Source organism: Hippopotamus amphibius, chromosome 16 (assembly GCF_030028045.1).
Source record: "Hippopotamus amphibius kiboko isolate mHipAmp2 chromosome 16, mHipAmp2.hap2, whole genome shotgun sequence".
NCBI lineage: Eukaryota > Metazoa > Chordata > Mammalia > Artiodactyla > Hippopotamidae > Hippopotamus > Hippopotamus amphibius.
Genome location: NC_080201.1, coordinates 28,817,300 through 28,838,405, shown reverse-complemented (window position 1 = coordinate 28,838,405; position 21,106 = coordinate 28,817,300). Strand labels below are relative to the sequence as shown.

Here is a 21,106-nt window from a genome sequence, read left to right as displayed (position 1 = left end):
AAATCCTTGCATCCCTGGGATAAATCCCACTTGATCATGGTGTATGATCCTTTTAATGTGTTGTTGGATTTGGTTTGCTAGTATTTTGTTGAGGATTTTTGTGTCTATGTTCATCAGTGATGTTGGTCTGTTATCTTTCTTTCTTTCTTTTTTTTTTTTTTGTATCTTTGTCTGGTTTTGGTATCAGGGTGATGGCGGCCTGATAGAATGAGTTTGGGACTATTCCTTCCTCTGTGATTTTTTGGAATACTTTCAGAAGAATAGGCCTTAACTCTTCTCTAAATGTTTGATAGAATTTTCCTATGAAGCCATCTGGCCCTGGACTTTTGTTTGTTGGGAGTTTTTAAGTCACAAGTTCAATTTAAATATTTGTGATTGGTCTGTTCATATTTTCTATTTCTTCCAGATTCAGTTTTGGGAGATTGTACCCTTCTAAAAATTTGTCCATTTCTTCTAGGTTGTCCATTTTATTGGCATATGGTTGCTTGTAGTAGTCTCTCATGATCCTTTGTATTTCTGTGGTGTCCATTGTAACTTCTTCTTTTTCATTTCTAATCTTATTGATTTGCGTCTTCTCCCTTTTTTTCTTAATGGGTCTGGCTAAAGGTTTATCAATTTTGTTTATCTTTTCAAAGAACCAGCTTTTAGTTTCATTGATCTTTTCTATTATTTTCTTCATCTCTAGTTCATTTATTTCTGCTCTGATCTTTGTGATTTCTTCCCTTCTGCTCACTTCAGGTTTTGTTTGTTCTTCTTTCTCTAGTTGCTCTGGGTATAAGGTTAGGTTGTTTATTTGGGATTTTTCTTGTTTTTTGAGGTAAGATTGTATTGCTATAAACTTCACTCTTAGACCTGCTTTTGCTGCATCCCATAGATTTTGGATCATTGTGTTTTTTTGTTTGTTTGTTGGATTGTTGTGTTTTTGTTTTCATTTGTCTCTAGCTATTTTTGTTTTAATTTCCTCTTTGATTTCTGTAGTGATCCATTGGTTGTTTAGTAGCATATTGTTCAGCCTCCATGTGTTTGTGTTTTTTACAGTTTTTCTTATAGTTGATTTTTTAAAAAATATTATTTATTTATTTGGCTGCATCAGGTGTTATTTGCAGCATGTGGGTTCTTTGTTGCAACATGCAAGATCTTTTGTTGCAGCAAGCAGGCTCTTCATTGCAGCTCATGGGCTTCTCTCTAGCTGTGGTATGTGGGCTCTGGAGCGCACAGGCTCAGCAGTTGCAGTATGTGGGCTTAGTTGCCCTGCAGCATGGGGTACCTTAGTTTCCTGACCAGGGATTGAACCTGCTTCCCCTGCATTGAAAGGTGGATTTTTAACCACTGGACCACCAGGGAAATCCCTTATAGTTGATTTCTAATCTCATAGCGTTGCGGTCAGAAAAGATGCTTGATATGATTTCAGTATTTTTTTAATTTATTGAGGCTTGCCTTATGGCCCACCATGTGATCTGTCCTGGAAAATGTTCCGTGTGCACTTGAGAATAATGTGTATTCTGCTGCTTTTGCATGGAATGCTCTATAAATATCAATTAAGTCCATATGGTCTAATGTATCATTTAAGGCCTGTGTTTCCTTATTGATTTTCTGTGTGGATGATCCGTCCATTGGTGTAAGTGGGGTGTTAAAGTCCCCACTATTATTGTGTTACTGTTGATGTCTCCTTTTATGGCTGTTAGCATTTGCCTTATATATTGAGGTGCTTCTGTGTGAATGCATATATATTTACCATTGTTATATCTTCTTCTTGGATTGATCCCATGATCATTACATAGTGTCCTTCTTTGTCTCTTGTAACAGTCTTTATTTTGAAGGCTATTTTGTCTGGTATGAGTATTGCTACTCCAGCTTTCTTTTGACTTTCATCTGCATGGGATACCTTTCTCCATCCCCTCATTTTCGGGCTGTATGTGTCCCTAGATCTGAAGTGGGTCTCTTGTAAACAGCATATATATGGGTCTTGTTTTTTTATCCCTTCAGCCAGTCTGTGTCTTTTGATTGGAGCATTTAATTCATTTACATTTAAGGCAATTGCTGATATGTGTGTTCTTATTGCCATTTTGTTAATTGTTTTGGGATTGTTTTTATAGGTCTTTTTTTGTCTCTTGTTCTCTTCTCTTGTGATTTGATGACTGTCTTTAGTAATTGGATTTCTTTTTCTTTTTTGTATGTATAACTACTGTAGATTTTGGTCTGCAGTTACCATGAGGTTTTGATATAGCAGTCTGTGTATATATATATATATATATATATATACACAAGATTGTTTTAAGTTGCTGGCCTCTTAATTTCAAATGCATGTCCAGTATTCTCCATTTGTACTCTCTTATCATGATTGCTGGTTTTGATATCATATTTGTGTGTAGATGATTTCCTACCTTTACTGTATGTTTATATTTATCAGTGAGCTTTCCCATTCGTAATTTTCTTATTGCTAGTTGTGGGCTTTTTTTTTCCTACCTAGCATTGTTGTAAAGCTGGTTTGGTGGTGCTGAAATCTCTTAGCTTTTGCTTGTCTCTAAAGCTTTTGATTTCTCCATCAAATCTGAACAAGAGCCTTGCTGAGTAGAGCCTTGCTTGGTTGTAGGTTTTTCCCTTTTATCTCTTTAAATATATCATGCCACTCAGTTCCAGCTTGTGGAGTTTCTGCTGAAAAATCAGCTGATAACCTTATGGGGATTCCTTTGTATGTTATTTGTTGCTTTTCCCGTGTTGCTTTTAATATTTTCTCTTTGTCTTTAATTTTTGTCAATTTGATAAATATATGTCTTGGTGTTTTCCTCCTTGCTTTTATCCTGTATGGTACTCTCTGCACTTCCTGGACTTGGGTGACTGTTTCCTTTCCCACGTTAGGGAAGTTTTCAGCTATTATCTCTTCAGATATTTTCTCAAGCTCTTTCTCTCCCTCTTTTCCTTCTGGGACCCCAATAACACAAATGTTGGTGTATTTAATGTCCCAGAGGTCTCTGAAACTGTCTTCTTTTCATTCTTTTTCTCTTCATTCTGTTCCGTGGCAGTGATTTCCACCATTGTGTCTTCCAGCTCACTTATCTGTTCTTCTGCCTCATTTATTCTGCTATTGATTCCTGCTAGTGTATTTTTCATTTCATTTATCGTATTGTTCATCTCTGTTTGTTCTTTAAATTTTATAGCTCTTTGTTTAACATTTCTTATATATTCTTGGTCTGTTCCTCCATTCTTTTTCCGAGTTCTTGGATCATCTTTACTGTCATGACTCTGAATTCTTTTTCAGGTAGATTGCCTATCTCCACTTCACTTAGTTGTTCATCTGGGGGTTCTATCTTGTGCCTTCATCTGGAACGTATTCCTCTGCCATCTCATTTTATCTAACTTCCTATGTTTGCAGTCCCACAGGCTGCAGGATCATGGTTCCTCTTGCTTCTTGTGTCTGTCCCCATCTTGTTGTGGCTTCTTTGTCTTTGGAAGTAGGACATCTTTTGGTAGGTTCCAGTCCTTTTTTGTCAATGGTTGTTCAGCAGTTAGTTGTGATTTTGGTGTTTTCGTGAGAGGAGGTGAGCTCAGATCCTTCTACTCTGCCATCTTCTCTGGGCAGGCTCCTCAGCAAATGCTTTTGGAACAGCTCCTTGGTGCCAAGGACTGTGCTGAGCCTCTGCTGGGGTGCAGCTACAGAGCTCTGAATAGAGTTGGGGGGACAGAGGGAGGCAAGCAAATGACAATGAGACAGGAAAACTTCAGATGGTGGAAAATGCGTAAGAAGAATGAAGCAGAGTAAAGTGATTGAGTTGGCGGGGGCGCACATCAGGGAGACTTCTGGAGGAGGAGGTGTGACATTTAGGTTGAGATGTTAATCTCTGCCATGACATCCACGGCTGTATCCTAGCCTACCTGGTTCCCAGCAGGTGCTCTGTGGATATTTTTGAATGAATGAAGGAGGGAGGCGTGCCCAGGCAGAAGAAGCAGCACATGCAAAGACCCTGAGGTGGGAACATGCTCAGTGTATTACAAGAGCCTGTTCTCTCCACCACACAGTTCTCTGTCTCTTTCAGTGGCTCTTGTGTCTTGTCAGGAGCTAGGGGCACCTGGCCTGCCTGCTGTGCCCTGGCTCTCCCCTCCCCGTGACACAGGAGAGTGAATGCTCAGCTCCCAGCAGATGATGCTATCGAACCTCTCCCTCCTTGGGGACCCCAACAATCTTTCCAAGTCCAAGTCACATCCCCAAGGGCTATGCTGGGCTGTGTAAGAGCACAGTGGACCCAGTCTCATTTCAGACTCTGGCTTGCCACCAACTGGCTGAGTGACCTTGGGCAGTGTATTCGTTTCCCAGGGCTGCTGTAACGAAGCACCACAAACTGGGTGGCTTCAAACTACAGCAATGTATCCCCTCACTGTTCTGTTGCTCGAAGTCCAAATTCAAGGTGTTGGCAGGGCCATGCTCCCTCTGAAGGTTCTAAGGGAGAGTGCCTTTTTGCCTCTTCCAGCTCCTGGTAGCTGCAGGCATTCCTTGCCTTGTGGTGACATCACTCCAGTCTCTTGCCTCCTTCTCATGGCTGCCTTCCCTCTGTGTCTTAATATTGTCCTCCCATAGGGACATCAGTCATGTGGGAGTAAGGGCCCACCATACTCCAGTATGTCCTCATCTTAACTCTTTACATCTGCAGCTACCCTGTTTCCAAATAAGATCACATTCTGAGGTCCTTGGGGGTTAGGATTTCAACACGTCTTTCAGGGGACACAGGCCAATCTCTAATAGGCAGGTTACATAAACTCTTTGTGCCTCAGTTCTCTGATCTGTGAAATGGGGTGGTAATAATAGGGCCCTTCTGCTGGGGTTGCACAGCAGCCTAAATGGAAAGGTGGAAACCTCAGGACAGCGCCAGGCACACAGGAAGCACTTGGTCAATGCTGTTATTTCCATCTCCTCAGTGAAGATTTCCTGGGAGCTAGGACCGGGAGCTGAGGAGCAGATGGCGATGTCCTTGACCAGAAGGACTTGCTAAGGAGGGCCTGGGGCTGGGTTGTGGGCCTCTTGCCTGGGATGCGGAGGCTCAGAGAGGCCCATCCCTACGGTCTGGATGAGAAGGGGCGGGTGGGTGCCTCTTCAGTGTGGCGGGGTGAAAGCTATTGACAAGAGGTGGGGAGCTCCTTCTGCAGAGGGATGTGAGCAGAGGGCGGCTGGACACTGTAGGAGCCCACGAGGGGAGTCAGGCACTGAGTGAGCCCTGATGAACTTGCAGGCCCAATCAGCCTGGAGATTCTGGGCAGGAGCTTGGGGCTAGAAGCCCAGAGCAGCCGAGCAAAAAATCCTTCCCCCTGGAAGGAGCCTGAACCCTGACAGGCAGGGAAACTGAGGGACTTGTGGGGAGTCCACGGAGAGAGCTGGGAGCCCCTGTCTCCTAGTCTTCCCATGCTAGGCCCCTGGGTGGCTGTGGGTGCCAGAGGGTAGGACCCCAGTCCCGGAGGCTGCCCCACAGTCCCCTTTGAATGAAGCTAGGTTGGAATGCCTTTGGCCCCTGGTCATTGTCACCATGCCCTGCACCCTCCATTAGCTTAGTCCCCCCACTCTGAGCCTGGCCAGACCCACCCTGAGGTCCCCAAAGTACTTTCTGCATCCCAGAGTCCATCCACGCCCGTGCCCTGTAGCACTTGCTGGGAGGCGAGAGGGCAGGGCATCACCAGCCCCACTTTGCCGATGAAGGAGCTGAGATCTAGAGGGAGGGGGTAGCAGAAGCGGGCAGAACCCAGTGCCTGGACTCCTTGGGGGTCAGGGTGGACGCTGCCTCTCAGCCTGCTGGGCCGGCCCCTGGGGTGGTAGGCTGGGGAGACCCCGGGATCAAGCCCTTCGGAACAAGGCTCCGCTGAACCATGGTCCTGGGGATCCTGGAGGAGGCCCCCTTCCCCGGAGTCCAGACTTTGGTGATTTGGTGGGGGCCACAGAGAATAGCCTCCCTCTGGGTGTGGTCTGGCCAAAGCTGGGGGCCTCGGGGGAGTCGGGGGCGGGCATCAGGTCTGACCCCTGCAGCAGCCTCCTCCCCGTGCTGTCTGCATCTATATTTATCCCCATAATGGCCTGGATGGCTGTTGGGAGTGCAGTGTCTTCAGAGCTCAGCAGCCTTAGCTAAGGTGGAGAAGTGATGTGTGTCAAGATGCTGTCCCCTCCCCCCTCCCCTTGAGGAGAGCAAGGGGGGCTCTCTGGGGGCTGCATACCACCTGGCAGGAGCCAGTGCAGCAGTGGGTGTGCAGGGAGGGCCCCAGGGAGTGTGAGCAGCTTGGGGCTGGACCTCTCTCCCCCGCCCCCCTTCAGAGAACCAGGGCTGTAGGACATTGTGGTGGTGGGGCTATGGCTGGAAGATGGGACCAGATAAACTCTAAAGCCTTTCAGCTCAGAGATTCAGAGAAGTCCTGATTTCTGAAATCCCAGAATTCCTGAATCCTGGGATTCTGTGAATCCGTAGTCCCAGGCTTCCACAGTCCCAAGATGCCACGGATCGTCTTCCCTTCACCCTCACTCTTCCTTACTTTCAGCAAACGTTTGTTGAGCTCCCATTCTATGTCTCTGCACCGGGGAACAGCAGAGATGAAAGTAAGATCTGGCCCCATCTTTTAGCTCAAGTGAGGATGACATTTCCTAAGCCGGTGGTTACAATATGGTGACAATGGAAGTGCTTCCCCCTCCAGGGCCAGGGGCTCTGGGGGCACTTTGTAGAGCAGTCACCAAGTTGTGTTTTTTTTTTTTCTTTTTAACATTTTGTTGAAGTATAATATACAAAATAGAGCAGACTTCCTGTGTGTACAACTCAATGACTGTTCACAAACCAAAAATATCCCTGCTAGCAGCCCCCAGACTGAGAGACAAACATGACCATCCCCAAAGCCCCCGGTAGCCTCTTCCGGTTACTCACACCCTCCCCCACTATCTTGTAACCCCTCCTCCAACAGCATAGATTTGTTTTGCCTGTGTTTCATTTCATATAAATGAGATCATACAGGATGACATGCTCCTTGTGTCTGGCTTCCTCCGCTCAATATGTTCATAAGACCTGTACATATCGGTGCTGTCCTTGTGCGTCCTTCGTGCTCACGGCAGTGTAGTCCATTGCGTGCACGTTCACCATTCCTTTATCCCTTTTCCTGATGATAGGCACTTGGGGGACTCCTGACCTGCAGCTATGACGAACAGTGCTGCTCTAAAAGTTCTCGGGTGTGACTTTTGGTGAACACATTGCGTGCTTCTGCTGGGCACTGCTGTGTCATCATAAGGGATGTGTTTACTTAGCTTTGTAGATGCTGCCAAACATTTCTCCAAAGCAGCTGTACCAATCTACACTCCCCTTGGTAACATGTGAGAGTTCCAGTTGTTCCACATCCTCACCAACACTTGGTATTGCCAACTTTTTAAATTTTATCCTGGAAGTGGGGGTAGGAGGGCAGAGTGGTAGTGATTTCATTTGGTTGTGCTGAGCTAAGTTTGAAGAATGACAGAGCTAAGTGAAGAAGAGGGAAGGGCATTCCAGGCAGTGGAACAGCATGTGCAAAATTACAGAGGCATGAAAAAGTATTGTTGGAACTCTGTGTAGTGAACAGCAGAGCTGGAGCCAGAAATGTGTCGAGGCAGGGGGGGGAGGGGGGGCGGGGGGAGGCTATGAGGGTGTTTGGACGTTGTCCTGAGAAGAGCAGGGAGTCCCGGAGAGGATTTTCTCATCTTGAGCTAGCACCTACAGTGTGTCAGGCATTTTGTAATTTCCATTTGGATAAGAAAACTAAACCAAGACTCAGAAAGACCAAATGACGTGTCAAGAGTCGTATGAGCAGAGGCTCTGGAATCCAAATCCTTCCAAGCCTCAGTTTGCTCTTCTAGAGAATGGGAGTGGTGATAACTCCTCACTCAAGGATGTTGTAAAGCTATAGAAGTTGAAGTCCATAACACGGTGGGCGCAGGGCCTGGGTCAGGCGTTATTATTACTCTTATTCTATATCATGTCTCCGTCAGCACACCCACACCACCCCCTCTCTTCCCTGCCAGCTGACAGGGTAGAGCGGGCTCTACTAGCTGCCACGATTAGGAAGGGCTAGCCGAGAACTCCAGCCTCAGTGCCCTGTTTTCCTGCCCCATGGCAGGTCTCCTAGGACCTGTAGGTTGCTATGATAGTTAATCTCCCCCCCCCAAAATGTTTATTTATTTACTTATTTATTTGGTTGCACTGGCTCTTGTGGCAGGCAGGCAGGCTCCTTAGTTGCGGTACGTGGGCTCCTTAGTTGTGGCATGCAAACTCGTAGTTTTGGCATGCACGTGGGATGTACTTCCCTGACCAGGGATTGAATCCAGGTCCCCTGCACTGGGAATGCGGAGTCTTAACCACTGTGCCACCAGGGAAGTCCCTATGATGGTTAATCTTGTGTGTCAACTTGACTAGGCTATGTTCAGTTAAACACCAGTCTGATGTTGCTGTGTAGGTATTTTTTAGATGTGATTAACATTTAAATCAGTAGACCATTATGTGGGTGGGCTACAGCCAATCAATCAAAAGCCTTGAAATCAAAGACTAAGGTTTCTCCTGGAAGAAGGAATTCAGCCTCAAGACTGCAACAAAGAAACCTTGCCTAGTTCCCAGCCTGCCTGGCCTGCCCTGTGGATTTCGGACTCAAGACTGCAATATCAACCCTAACCCAAATTTCCAGCCTTCCCATCTTGTCCTGCAGATTTCAGACTTGTCTGCCCCAACGAGCGCACAAGCCAGTTCCTTAAAAGAAATCCCTCTTTGTGTATGTAGATATCCTGTTGGTTCTGTTTTCTCTGGGGAACTCTAATGCAGGTGCCATTTGTCTTCCTGAACCTTCTCACCTGGGAAATGGGGTGAAGGAGGCAACTTAGATCTGGATGCGTTCAAGGCACATTCCGACCCTGAAAGCTCAGTAAACGCAGCCATCAAGGCCAGTAGGGACCAGGCGTCTGGTTAGCGAAGGGTTCCAGTTACCAGAGTGTCACCATCTAAGACCAGAGGCTGCCATCTCAGAGATCTGCCGAGACCGCGAGGGAACTCAGCGTGTGAAGCTGGCTGGGCTTGTATGGGGACCAAGTATGACATCTGCCTAATTATGCCAAGAGCGGGCTAAACCAGAGCCATCCCTGGGGTGTGGTCAGCCATTGGGGGGCCATGCAGCAACCTCCCAGCGAGCAGCCTGGTGTCCACAGTGTGGTCGCAGGTGGGCTGCCTCAGCAACGCTTGGAAGCTTGTTAGAAATGCAGACGCTCGGGTCCCTCCCCAGGCCTGCTGCATGGGAATCTGCATTTTAACAGGATGCTCTAGCTACCCACCCCTCTGGGATGTGTGTGTCACCAGGAGGGCTTGTTAGAACACAAGGGCCACTCTGGGGACTCTGACTGAAGGGGTCTGTTTGGGTTCAGGAACCTGCATTTCTAACAAGCCCCCAGGAGATGCTGAGGAGGCCCACCTGGGAGCCACGCTTGGAGCAGAGAGCGCGAGGCCACCCCGGATCCTCTGCTGTCAGCGACGAGAGCCCCCTGAGCAGGATTCGCTGCGCGAGGAAGACCCAGGAGCCCGCAGGGTCCTGGAGGCCACGGCCCGGGAGAATAGCACCTTGAAGGGCGTGTGGATGTGGGATCTGGGTCTCTTATCCCCTCCTGGCCCATCCATCTGCCAGCTTGGTCTCCCTTGGCATCTCTGAGCCGTGTCTTCCAGCTGAGAGAGGGGGCCTAGAACCATATTTTTGACCAGTTTTGACTCCTGGTCCCCTTTACACACCCCCATAAACTTCACACATTTCTCCCCCTGCGCCCAGCCATCAAGAATCGCTGATAACAGCACACGCTGCACAGTGTCATTCTAAGTGCTTTACCTCACTTAAACCTCCACATCCCTACCTGACGAAAGCACTATTATTGTTCCTGTTTTTTAATAGAAGGGGAACAGAGACCAGAGAGGTTAAGTAACTTGCCTGAGATCACACAGCAGGTTAATGACAGAACCAGAGTCAAACCCAGCAGTCTGAGTCCAGAGTCTATGCTCTTACCCTCAGCACAGTACTGACCAGAGGGCCATACCTCTGTCCTCATAACTGCCACCGACGCCTGGAGAGTGTTACCTCCTGCAGTTGGCACTGATAACAGAATTTCATTTTCAGATATCAGGTTCAGCATGCTTTTCAGAGGGCACACGATGCCCCCCAGTTCTGACAGACCGTCCCATTGTTGCACGTGCCCCTGGAGTGGGGGCTGCTCCCTCCCTGGGCACCTCGGCCCTGCCCTGCCCCTCCCATCCCCCTCTTCCCCATCTGGGTCTCCACCTCAGCCAGTGCCTCCTCTGCCCGCTACCATCCCTCTCCCTGTGCCTGCCTCTCTTGGAGTCTTCTGTCCCTGCCCATGTTTGAATTGGGGCCACCTCGGTGTCTCTTCCCCACAGTGGGTGGGGTGCACAGCCCGGCTCCTGAGTCCTGAGCTGCTGGGGCCAGTGGTGGGCGGGAAAGATGGAGTCAGGTGGCCCTCGCTCTTAGCCTCAGCGCCATCCTTCCTTGGCTTAGACGCACCACTGCCCTTTCTTGGGCCTTGGTTTCCCCCTGTGTGAAGTGGGACATGAACTCTCTAGTGCTGGCCTTTTGGAACAGTTATGAGGGTCCTGGAATTGAGAAAGGGGCTTTGTGATCTCTCAAGTGATGTGTGCAGTGGGGAGGTGGTTGTGATTCCTCTGGGGTTGTGGATTAAAGAGCCTGCCTGGGGGAGGGGACTCCCTTCCTCAGTCATTTGGCGCACATTTATGCATATTTATTCAGAATTCATCAGCAGTGTAGGTGCTGCTCTAGGTGCTGGGGAAACGGTGATCCCTCCCTTGTGGCAAGTACATTCTAGAGGGGCAGACAGACAGTGCACAAGGCAAATCGACAAATTAGTAAAATGGTCATACATTGCATTGCTCTGTGAAGGAAACGGTGTGGGGCTGAGGTTATATTAGCTTGGGTGACCAGGGAAGGCCTCTGAAGAGGTGATATGAAGCTGACAACTAAGACCTGTCATATGAAGAAAAGCATTTCTGGCAGGGGGAAGAGCAAATGCAAAGGCCCTGAGGCAGGAGAGAGGTTGGCATAGTTGCAGAGCAGGAGCCCAGTGCAGCTGGGGCACAGGGAGCGAGGGAGTGTGGCATGAGGTGGGGTCAGGTCAGGCCCTGTTGGCCTGGGGAGAATTTAGATCTGTGACCAGAAAGGGCAGCTACTGGGAGATTTTCAGGTAGAGCTTTGGAAGCATCTGATTTGTATGTTTAAAGACTTTCTCTGGCTCTGGTGTGGAAAAGAGAGAGTCTGGGGTCTGGGGTCGCTCAGGGAGATCTGACATGGGCCAGGGAGGTGCAAGTGGGGAGATGGGGACGAGGCTGGACGCATCTTCATGGTGGACCCGACAGCTATAGTAGGACATGGGAGGGAAGGAAAGAGAGAGGTCAAGGATAATGGGTTCCTAGGTTTCTGGCGAAAACTGGAATATTCTAGACCTGTGGCTGAGCACCAGAGTCTCCGAATCCTGTTCTTCTGCTTTAAGGGTAAGATGTCTTAGGAGCCCAGGCCAGTGGACCCTGTGGGAGCTTAAGCCTCAAACTTGTTCACTGTGGTAGCCTGAAAGTGCTCAAGGAATGTTTGCTGAGTGAATGAATGGGAATTCCCAAGCGCTGCCCGCTCTTTGCCTCAGTTAACCCATCTGTAAAAGGGACTGCTAGTTTTGTATCCCCGGCTTCCAATTCCTTCCCCTGGGCTCTGGCCACCCAGAAGGCCTGTGTCCCTCTGGGCCAGGAGTCAGGACCATCCATGAGCAGGCCCCGGCTCTCCAGGCCCCCTCTCCAGCCCGAAACCTCAAATTACCTGTGGGGCGGAGCTGTCTCAGAGAGTGTTTCCATCGTGCCCAGATGCGCATGGCAGGCCCAGCCCTCCCTTAATGACACCTTGCCGGCCTGCCCTCTTGCTGGAGTAGGAGGGGAGGGGGCCTGGCCCAGCCTAAGCTGTGGTTTCTTTTTCCATTGCGTCAGGCCTCAGGGTCCAGCCTGCCTGCCCGCTGCTGGCTGGGACAGAGGGACCCATTCTGACCCCTGCCTGCCCCAACTCCAGACATCATGTGCTCCCCGTTTCGGGGATCCAGAAGCTTCCAACCAGAGGGTGAGTTGGGGATGGGGGACCTGCCCCTTGCTGGGGGAGAAGTGCCCCTTCCCTGCCCACCCATCGCTCACTCTCTCTGTGGCCTGTGAGCTGATCCAGGTGGGGCCTGCAGTGGGCTCTGAGGAGCCGTGCCCAGCCTGACCCTCCTCTGGGACCTGGCCCTCCTGGCCACGCCCTCAGCCAGGCTGGAGCCAGTGAGGGGCAGGAGGCCAGTGTAGTAACCTAGGCAAGTGATGATGGTGGCTCAGACCAAGAGGAGGGCGGGGGAGAAGTGGCCCCAGAGTGTTCCTACGAGTGCTTGCCTTTGTTAGTCTGCGGGCATGTGTGTACGTGTGTATCAGTGTGTACATGCACAAGGACGTGTGTGAGCCTGGGTGTGTGTACCTGACACCCCTCAGGATGAAAACAGAGGTCTCTGACTTGGCAGCATGGTGGAGGGGGTGGGATGTGGCCCAAATGGCTTCTAGCTTGTCATGAAGGGGCCCTGTGAGGTGGAGAGGAGGTGGTGAGCTGGAATCCACCCCATTAGTGATGATGGGAGAGGCAGGGGTGCAGAAGGGTAATCCCAGAGGAACTGGTGACCTTGCGCGCTCTGGGGTCCTCTTAGCCTCGGGCTCCCTTTGGCCTGGCTGACTCCCCAGATGCCCCCACCTAGGTTCTGGGTCCCCACCATGCCCAGCAGCCCCCCTGCCCTGGCCAGAAGGCCATATGTTGGCCTGGGAGTCTGGAGAGCTGGCTCACACCCTGCCCCTGCTGTTTCCCGACTGTCACATTGGACAGGTGACTTCTGCTCTGGGCCTCAGTTTCCTTACGTGCAAAATGGGGGTGACTGTTGTGCTGCCCCCCAGGTAGTTGTAAGCATAAACAGGTGTTCTCTCAGCCTCCGTGGGGACGCGTCCAGCCCCCAAACACTTACCCACAAAGGCCAGTTTCCGACTCCTTGACTAGTATCTTATCCCTTGATTGTCAAGTGGGTAACTGGCCCTGCACTGCCCCGGAGGAGAGAGGTGAGAGGAGGCCAGTCCTTCTGGGAGCACGACCCTACCTGGCTGTGCTAACAGCACTGACTACAAGCTGCGCATGTCACCCGCACGATGTCACTAATTCTTGTTCTCTCTGGTGGGGCAGATCCTAACACCTCATTTCCCAGAAGAGGACACTGAGGCTCGTTCATTCACTCTAGAGTGTTTACTGAGTGTCTACTAAGTCCCAAGAACTGTGCCAGGGCTGGGATCCTGCGGTAAGAAGACTGCCCAGCCTCAGCCCTCTCGGAGCTCACGTTCCAGCTGGCTGGGAGCGTGGGGAGGGCAGCCAGGTCCTGCAGGCTGGAGGCTCCCAGAGGGAGCTGGGGCTTTATTCTGAGAGTGATGGAAGTCTTGGAGGGTTTTAAGCAGAGAGGTGACATGATCTGATTTGTGTTTTTAAAAGCTCACTCCAGCCCCTGTGGGGAGAAAGGGCGGTAACCCTAAGAAGAGGCAGCAGGGAGGCCGGCGAGGAAGGCGGCTGTCATCCAAGCGGGAGGGACCAAGCCACAGTGGCCGTGCTGGGCCCGCTCCCCCTCCCTCTGACCCCAGCCCGCTCCCTGCACGCCAGCCTCTCGCTGGGCACACGGAGCCCCAGTCTGCAGGAGGCCTGGGCGAGTGTGGGGCCTGCAGCCAGAGGCCCTTCTTCTGTTCCAGACACAGTGCCCTGGGCACGCCTGGCAGGGAGAGGATCTGGACAGTGACGAAGCCAGTGCTCAGCCCCCTCCCTGCCACTATCTGTCCCTAGAACCTCATTATAATCACACGAGCCCAGAGCATCAGGAGAGCACTGCGATTTGCCTGCAGGATTTATTCTTGTCATGTAAAAATTAGTTTCCATCAGAGGGGCTGGAGAGCTGCATTCCCTCTCACGGCGTGCAGCTGGGTGGCCATGCCAAGTGGGGGAGGGTGAGCAAAGCCTCGACCCAGCAAGGAGAACAGGGGGTATGGGTGTCCAAAATGGACATCTTGCCAGGTGGCTGATGCCGGGAGGCAGGTCTGGGTTAACTTCAGATGTGCCAGTGGAAATAAGATCTGACCACACCTTGTAGGAGTATGTCATGATGTCTGGAGAGCACATGAGGAAACTGAGGCACAGGGAGCCAGTGGGCTTGTAAGGGGCACATTATGGGGAAGGACCCAGAGCTCCCCTCCACCCCTTAAGATGCGTTCCTCCACACTTGGAGGAAAACAAAACTGCCTAAAATAAACAAATTTTTTTTTTAATTTGGCTGTGTTGCGTCTTAGTTGCGGCACGCAGGATCTTTTGTTGCGGCACGTGGGCTCTTTGTTGCAGCACCCAGGCTTCTCTCTAGTTGTGGTGCGCAGGCTCAGTAGTTGCCATGTGTGGGCTTAGTTGCCCTGTGGCATGTGGGATCTTAGTTCCCTGACCAGGGATTGAACCCACATCCCCTGCATTGGAGGGTGGCTTCTGAAGCACTGGACCACCAGGGAAGTCCCCAAATAAGCAAATATTAATTAGCCTTAACAGTGGAGGGAATATAGAAGGCCCAGTGCCTGGAATTTTGGGAAGTCATGTACAAGTGAAAGGGTGAATTCAATGTTGAGGATAAGGACCGACTCAGGCAAATCTGAGTGATAGGCAGGGTTTGTCCATTCACTGATTTATACGCTTATCTTTTTTTTGTTTGTTTGTTTTGTTTTGTTTTGTTTTTGGCACACGGGCTTAATTGCTCCGCGGCATGTGGGATCTTCCTGGAGCTGGGATTGAACCCGTGACCTCTGCATTGGCAGGCGGATTCTTAACCACTGCGCCACCTAGGAAGCCCCTTATCTTTTTTTTTTATCCAACAAATATATACTGAGTACCTCCTGTGCACCAGTCACTGTGCTTAGGCTGGTGATACAAGATGAACAAGACAGATAAAGAACACAGTCACATTTTGGATAAGTGACCAGAAGGTAGCTTCCTAGTGGCCAAAGCAGTGAGGGAAACCTGAGCAATTACAAGCTCCACTGTAGCCACAAGATGCCGCCGATATGTCAGTTGCTCAGGAGAAGCCCAGGTTTTCCTGGCAAAATGAATGGGATGCCTGTGTCCGCTGTGATTTGTTGTTCGTCTGACAGGGGCAAGTTGGACCTGTGTGTATCTCACAGGTAAAGATGGACCAAAGCAGAAAGTAGCTTCAGAGACAAACACACACCTACCAGAGACTCCTTTTTCATGCATTTCCTGCATTCTTTCTACAAGCTTTTGCCCATGTTATCCCCACCCCACCCCAACCACACTCCTCTTCTTCCATCTCTACCCACATCTTTTTTTTTTTAAAGAGAACTTTATCTGTTATTTTTTGGCTGTGTTGGATCTTTATTGCTGTGCGCGGGATTTCTCTAGTTGGGGCAAGCTGGGGCTACTCTTCATTGTGGTGCGCGGGCTTCTCAGTGCGGTGGCTTCTCTTGTTGCGGAGCATGGGCTCTAGGCACACAGGCTTCAGTAGCTGTGGCATGTGGGCCCAATAGTTGTGGCTCGCGGGCTCTAGAATGCAGGCTCAGTAGTTGTGGTGCACGGGCTTAGTTGCTCCGTGGCATGGGGGATCTTCCTAGAGCAGGGATCAAACCTGTGAGCCCTGCATTGGCAGGCGGATTCCTAACCACTGCGCCACCAGGGACGTCCCTCTCCCCACACCTTGAGGGTCAGGTGGTGACACCTCCCCAGCGTGGAATGGGGTTAGCAGATGTCTGTCCCCTCTCTGACCCCCACTGTTGTCCCCCTAGACTGCGAGGAACTGCTGCCGCCACTGCCAGCCCCCATGGCCTACCTACTGGGTGGGGGTGCCCCCGCATCAGGGGCAGCCCTCGTGGGCTCCCAGTACTGCGTGTGCAAGGTGGAGCTGTCGGTGAGTGGCCAGAACCTGCTAGACCGGGACGTCACCTCCAAGTCCGACCCCTTCTGTGTCCTCTTCACAGAGCACGATGGCAGGTGGATGGAGGTGAGGCCCCTCTGTGTGCGGCTGCCGTGGGTGGAGGGTGGCTCAGTCACTGGGGAGGGGCTCCCACTGGATCCCAGGGACCTGGAGTCAGGCCCTTGGATGTACGTGCAGTCTGGGCCAGGGATTGCTTAGCAAATTGTTATTCTGAAAATTAAATTTTATTCAAAAATGTTTATAATATTACTTAAAATAATTATATTTGTGTTTAGTATTATTCATAGATTTATCTTTATATAATTGTATATTTAGTGTTTTATAATATTTTAACTTACGATAATTTATAGTTAAAACCTTAGAGTTTTGCAAAATAATTTGCTTGCATTTTTAAAATAACGTTCCCCCCTTATTTGTAAATGAGCACAGTCAGCAAGGAGCAAACAGAGGAATAGGGGACTCAGGTTTTGGTCCCAGAGCTGGACCAAGACCCAGCACTGTCACTCCTTGCTGTGTGGCCTTGGGAAAGTGACTGTCCCTCTCTGAGCCTGTCTCCTCATCTGTGAAATGAGGATTTTTTTTTTCCTTGACTACCTTGGAGAGTCCCAGAGCTGGGGATGTTGATGGTGGGGATTTCTGAGCTGGAGGACTTTGGCCTGAAGGCTGGGGAAAGATGCAGCTTAAGGAAGGATATTGAGAAATCCAAACTGTTAAGACTTTCAGGGTTAAAAAATGGCTTGTTTCCTATTCCAAAAGGGATCTATATTCATTGTAGTAAATTTAGAAAATCCAGGTAGACCTAGAGAAGAAAACTGAAATGGTTGGGAACCTGCCTGTCAGGGAGAACCAGCTGTTAACAGTTTGGTATCCAGCCTTCCAGATAGTTTTACATGCATGTAAATTTTCCAAACTGTGTTTCTATTTTCCATAGTTATTTAATGAGGCCACGGTGGGCATCCCACAGAACATACTGTGGTTTACAAAGAGTTTCCACAGATGTTGGCTCCTTCTTATGACACCAAGGAAATGGGCTGGGATTTTTGACCCATTTTACAGAGGGGAACCAGAGAGGGGAGGGGCTTACTTGTCTCACAGCACATTGGTGGCACAGCCAGCAGTGGGAGGTGGGCACGCAGTCAGCGGAGGACTGCTGGGGGAAGCCCCAGGTCTGAGGCCAGCATGTCCAGAGTCCCCTCTGCCAGGTCTCCAGAAGGCCCCGCCCCTCAGGGAGTGATGTCCTCCCCCACTGCACCCACCCCCACTCATGGCACACCCCACCCCACCCCCTCCACACACACACACAATCACTCTCCCACCCAGGCCAGACACCCTGGCTAAAAATAGCCCAGGGCCAAGACCTCTTCTGTCCCTGCTGTTCTCCAGCCCTCGGAAATGGAACGGGTGGGAGGAAAAATCAACACAGCCCAGGCCCCAAAATAGACTGTCACCCAGACTCTGTGGTTTGGGGCCTCAGTGCAGAGAGGCCAGGAAGTGGGGTTCCTGTCCCAGTCCCCCCAGTGACCCACAGTGCAAGCCCCTGTCCTTCCCCAGGCCTCGGTTTCCACAGTAGGAGGGGTGTAGGGCCGCCCAGTTCCCAGTTTTGACATTCCAGGGTTGACGAAGGTAAACACACCTGCCTCCGGGGAGATGGGGAGCCCCTGACCTCACCTCCTCCTAAGTACCCCTCCTCCTCTGTTTCTTCTCTCAGCTTCCATGTAAAATGTGGTTTGAAGAAAGGGTTCTCCCCAAATAAAAAGTATGAAAGCCACAGACAGTCAATCCTTTCCTTTTACAGAATTGGAAACTGAGGTCCAGATGGGAAAAGGGACTCCCTCTGTCACTTAACCTAGGTAGGGACAGGGTCCAAGCTCTTAGCCTGGAACCTGGGTGTGGAGCTAGGGCCATTGTGTTAAAAGTGTGAATGCTTCAGTCAGGACTGGGTTCAAATCTTGGCCCTTCCCTCTGTAGCTGTTCAACCTTGGGTGAGTCACTTAACCTCTCTGTGCTTCAGTGTCCTCATCCATGAGCTGGGAGTAATGAGTGCTTCAGCCACCCAGGGAACTGGCCATGAGTGCCTGGCACAGAGATGGGTGTTCAGCAATTAAGCACCATGATATCCTGTAGCCCAAGAAGGGTTGAACCAGCTACCCAACTCTGACTCCTGTTTCCCTGCCCCTCTGCCAGTACGACAGGACAGAAACTGCAGTCAACAACCTCAACCCTGCCTTCTCCAAGAAGTTTGTCCTCAACTACCACTTTGAGGAGGTGCAGAAGCTCAAGTTTGCCCTGTTCGACCAGGACAAGTCCAGCATGCAGCTTGAGGAGCATGATTTCCTGGGCCAGTTCTCCTGCAGCCTGGGCATGGTGAGCCGGGCCCCTCCAGGGGGGCAGAGGCAGTGCAGTCCCCCTCAAGTCACCTGGCTCCCAAGGATGGGGCAGCCCACTGGAAAGTCTCCTGCTGCCTGCTTTCCCTGGTCCCACTTTCCCTCCTGGCTCCCGAGGTGGCATCACAAATGCAGACAGCCTTGGGGGCCAACAGGTACAAAAAGGGGGAAGTAGCCAGATGGGGCTGGGGCCAGCCTGAAGTGCTCCCATCGGAAGACACTGCACACAGTGTCACACAGGAGTGGGGGCCCCCTGTGGCCAGAGCTTCTGAGTGATAGAAGTAAATAAGCAAGTGTGGTCTTCACGTCCTGGGGTGGGAGCATCGGACCAGCAACCAGGACACCCATGATAGTCCCACTTCGTGGCTGGCTCACTGTGTGACCTTGGGCAACTTCCTTTCCCTCTCTGGGCCACACTTCCCCCTCCAGCGTCACTTGTTAGTGAGCTTATGGAGGTTGCAGGGCTAAGAGCTCCTGACACAAGTTCTGATCATTGTTAATGGCTATGTGCCCTAGGGCAAGCCCCACACCCTTCTGAGCCTCAGTTTCCCCATATTTTATTTGGGGATAGTGGTGACCCCTCTGCCCAGCCTATAAAGATGGTGGGTGACTAAAGTGGAAAAGGCTTTGAGAGGTTCTAGTGGAGACTGAAATGCCCTGGGCCTTTGAGGATATTCAGTGAAAAAAACAAGGGCCCAGCAGTTGCTTAAGAAGTGAGGTGAGTCCCTCAGGGTCCCCAACCATGTGTCTACACCCTCAAAGGGTAATGGAGGAGAGAGCTTAAGGACTAGTGGGCAGGGGCAAGAACTGACAAGGGGTGGGGAAACTTACACGGGGCCTGACACCAGCCGGAAGCCCGGCCACCCCTGGCCTGGAGGGAGGGGCAGGGCAGGAAGTGATGTTGCCAGGGTCCCGGGAGAGCTGTGGCCACCGTGGAGAGGCCTCTGGTCTGCAGCTGAGGCCAACGATGAACAACAAAGCTTCCACCAAGGCTCAGCCCAGCCCTTCTCCCCTCCTGCTCTCCTAGCTCCTGCTGGCACCCCCATTGGCTGAACCCCCACAAGCTAGAAGACAGGGAAGCAGAGTGATGCAGTCCACAGTAGCACAGAGAAGGTGGAGAAGGGCAGAGAGCAGACCCAGGGAGAAAAACTAGCACAGGGACCCTAGGAACATGCTCACATCGGCACAAAGAAGCACAGGCATTTCCCCTAAGAAACAGAGAACGGTTGTGGCACATGGAGGGTGCGGGAGTGGGGTGTACAGAGACGGGTGGGAGGGAGACTTTACAACGTGTTCCACTCATCCTCTCTATATTGTATTGATCCTTGAACGCTGTGTGAATGTATTCACTATTCAAACCAGTGAAAATACACAGGAGTCAGGGTTTGATCCTCTCCGTCAGGGATCACACCCCGAGAGAGGTGGGGTCTCTGGATGACTCTGAGGGAGGCAGTTAGGGGGCAGACCTCCCTTCAGCGGGCTCCAGAATGTGAGCCTTGCAAGAGCCTTTTCCTGGGGGCATCCAGGTCTGTGGAATCGACTGCTGGGATTCCATCCCAGCTGTGGGACCTTGGGCAAGTGTCTTGACCTCTCCGGGCCTCAGTCTCCTCAGCTGCCCAGCGGGGTTAGCAGTGGTTGCTGTCTGCCTCCCATGGCGGGGATCACGCAGCGGGAGGTTTAGCCAGCGCCGGGCATGGAGCATCGCGCTTTGAGCAGTGCCTGTTGAGGATTTTTCCTCCCTAGGTCTTCTCTCAGCCCTCAGTGAGCGCCTCTCTCTCCTCTCTCCCTCCAGATCGTCTCCAGCAAGAAGATCACCCGGCCTCTGCTGCTGATGAATGACAAGCCTGCGGGGAAGGGCTTGATTACGGTACCAGCCCCACTCCCGGCTCTCCGCGGCGCCCCCTCCATGCTGCCCACTGCCCTCCCCCATCAATGGGCCGCTTCACTGGCAGATAATCACCAGCTTTGTTTGGAGTAAAAAGGCCCAACTTACAACTTAGCAACAGGTCTCTTAGCAACGGGCTCCTGGCTCCACATATGATGCGTTGGGGCTGCCAAGCTGCGGGGTGGGAGGGACTGCCAGGGGCCCCCACGGCGGCTCCCCAGGCAGGGGCACTGCTACTCCTCCCTGGAGGCCTCCAGAGCCCTCCCTGCATCCCCTCCCGGCACTGGCCCGTGCCTGTCCTCCCTTGGGGGTCTAGTCAGGCGTTTCAGGAGCGCCTTGCCCATCGGAGCTCTGCTTGCGGCTGCAATGCGCAAAGATGCCTCTGATGCGCAGTGATCGCCGCGATGCGCAGTGATTCTTGCGATGCGCAGGCCTTTTGAGCGGATGAGCTCTTCCGCCATTAGACTCGGAAGGCAGGGAAAGCTGGTTTTACAGACGAGGGAACTCAAGCCCAGAGAGGAAGTGCCCTGGGGTGGTTCAGCTAGTGAGGTTCTCTCCTAGGTTGTCCCCCTTCAGAGCCTGTGTGAGGCCAGGGGAACTGGCGGAGCTGGAGGGAGGAGGGCTGTACCTGTGTGTGTTCACGCAGCATTACTCCCCTGCTCTGGAAACTTCGTGGCTCCCCACGGCCTGTGGAGTCACACATTCCGGGCTGGGAAGGACCCAGCAGTCTCAGCTGTGTTTCACCCCCTTCATGTCCATGGCCTGAGTTCAAGGCAAACTGAATCCTTAGCA

The 21,106-nt window shown here is 51.4% G+C and overlaps 1 protein-coding gene across 4 annotated transcripts in view; it reads left to right on the top strand.

The window, feature by feature from the left end:
• CPNE2 (copine 2) overlaps positions 1 to 21,106 on the top strand; it is a 53,548-nt gene that overhangs the window by 6,895 nt on the left and 25,547 nt on the right. For 3 of the 4 annotated variants that reach the window (XR_009049660.1, XM_057711400.1, XM_057711399.1), the window contains exons 2-4: positions 15,897 to 16,111; positions 18,230 to 18,409; positions 20,222 to 20,296. Coding sequence is in view for 3 of the 4 variants with exons in the window: in XM_057711400.1 (XP_057567383.1) it covers positions 15,932 to 16,111; positions 18,230 to 18,409; positions 20,222 to 20,296 (435 nt within the window). In the remaining variant the exon portion in view is untranslated. Of the gene's footprint in view, positions 1 to 15,878; positions 16,112 to 18,229; positions 18,410 to 20,221; positions 20,297 to 21,106 lie in introns of those variants that run through there. The other variant, XM_057711398.1, reaches the window with a different exon arrangement.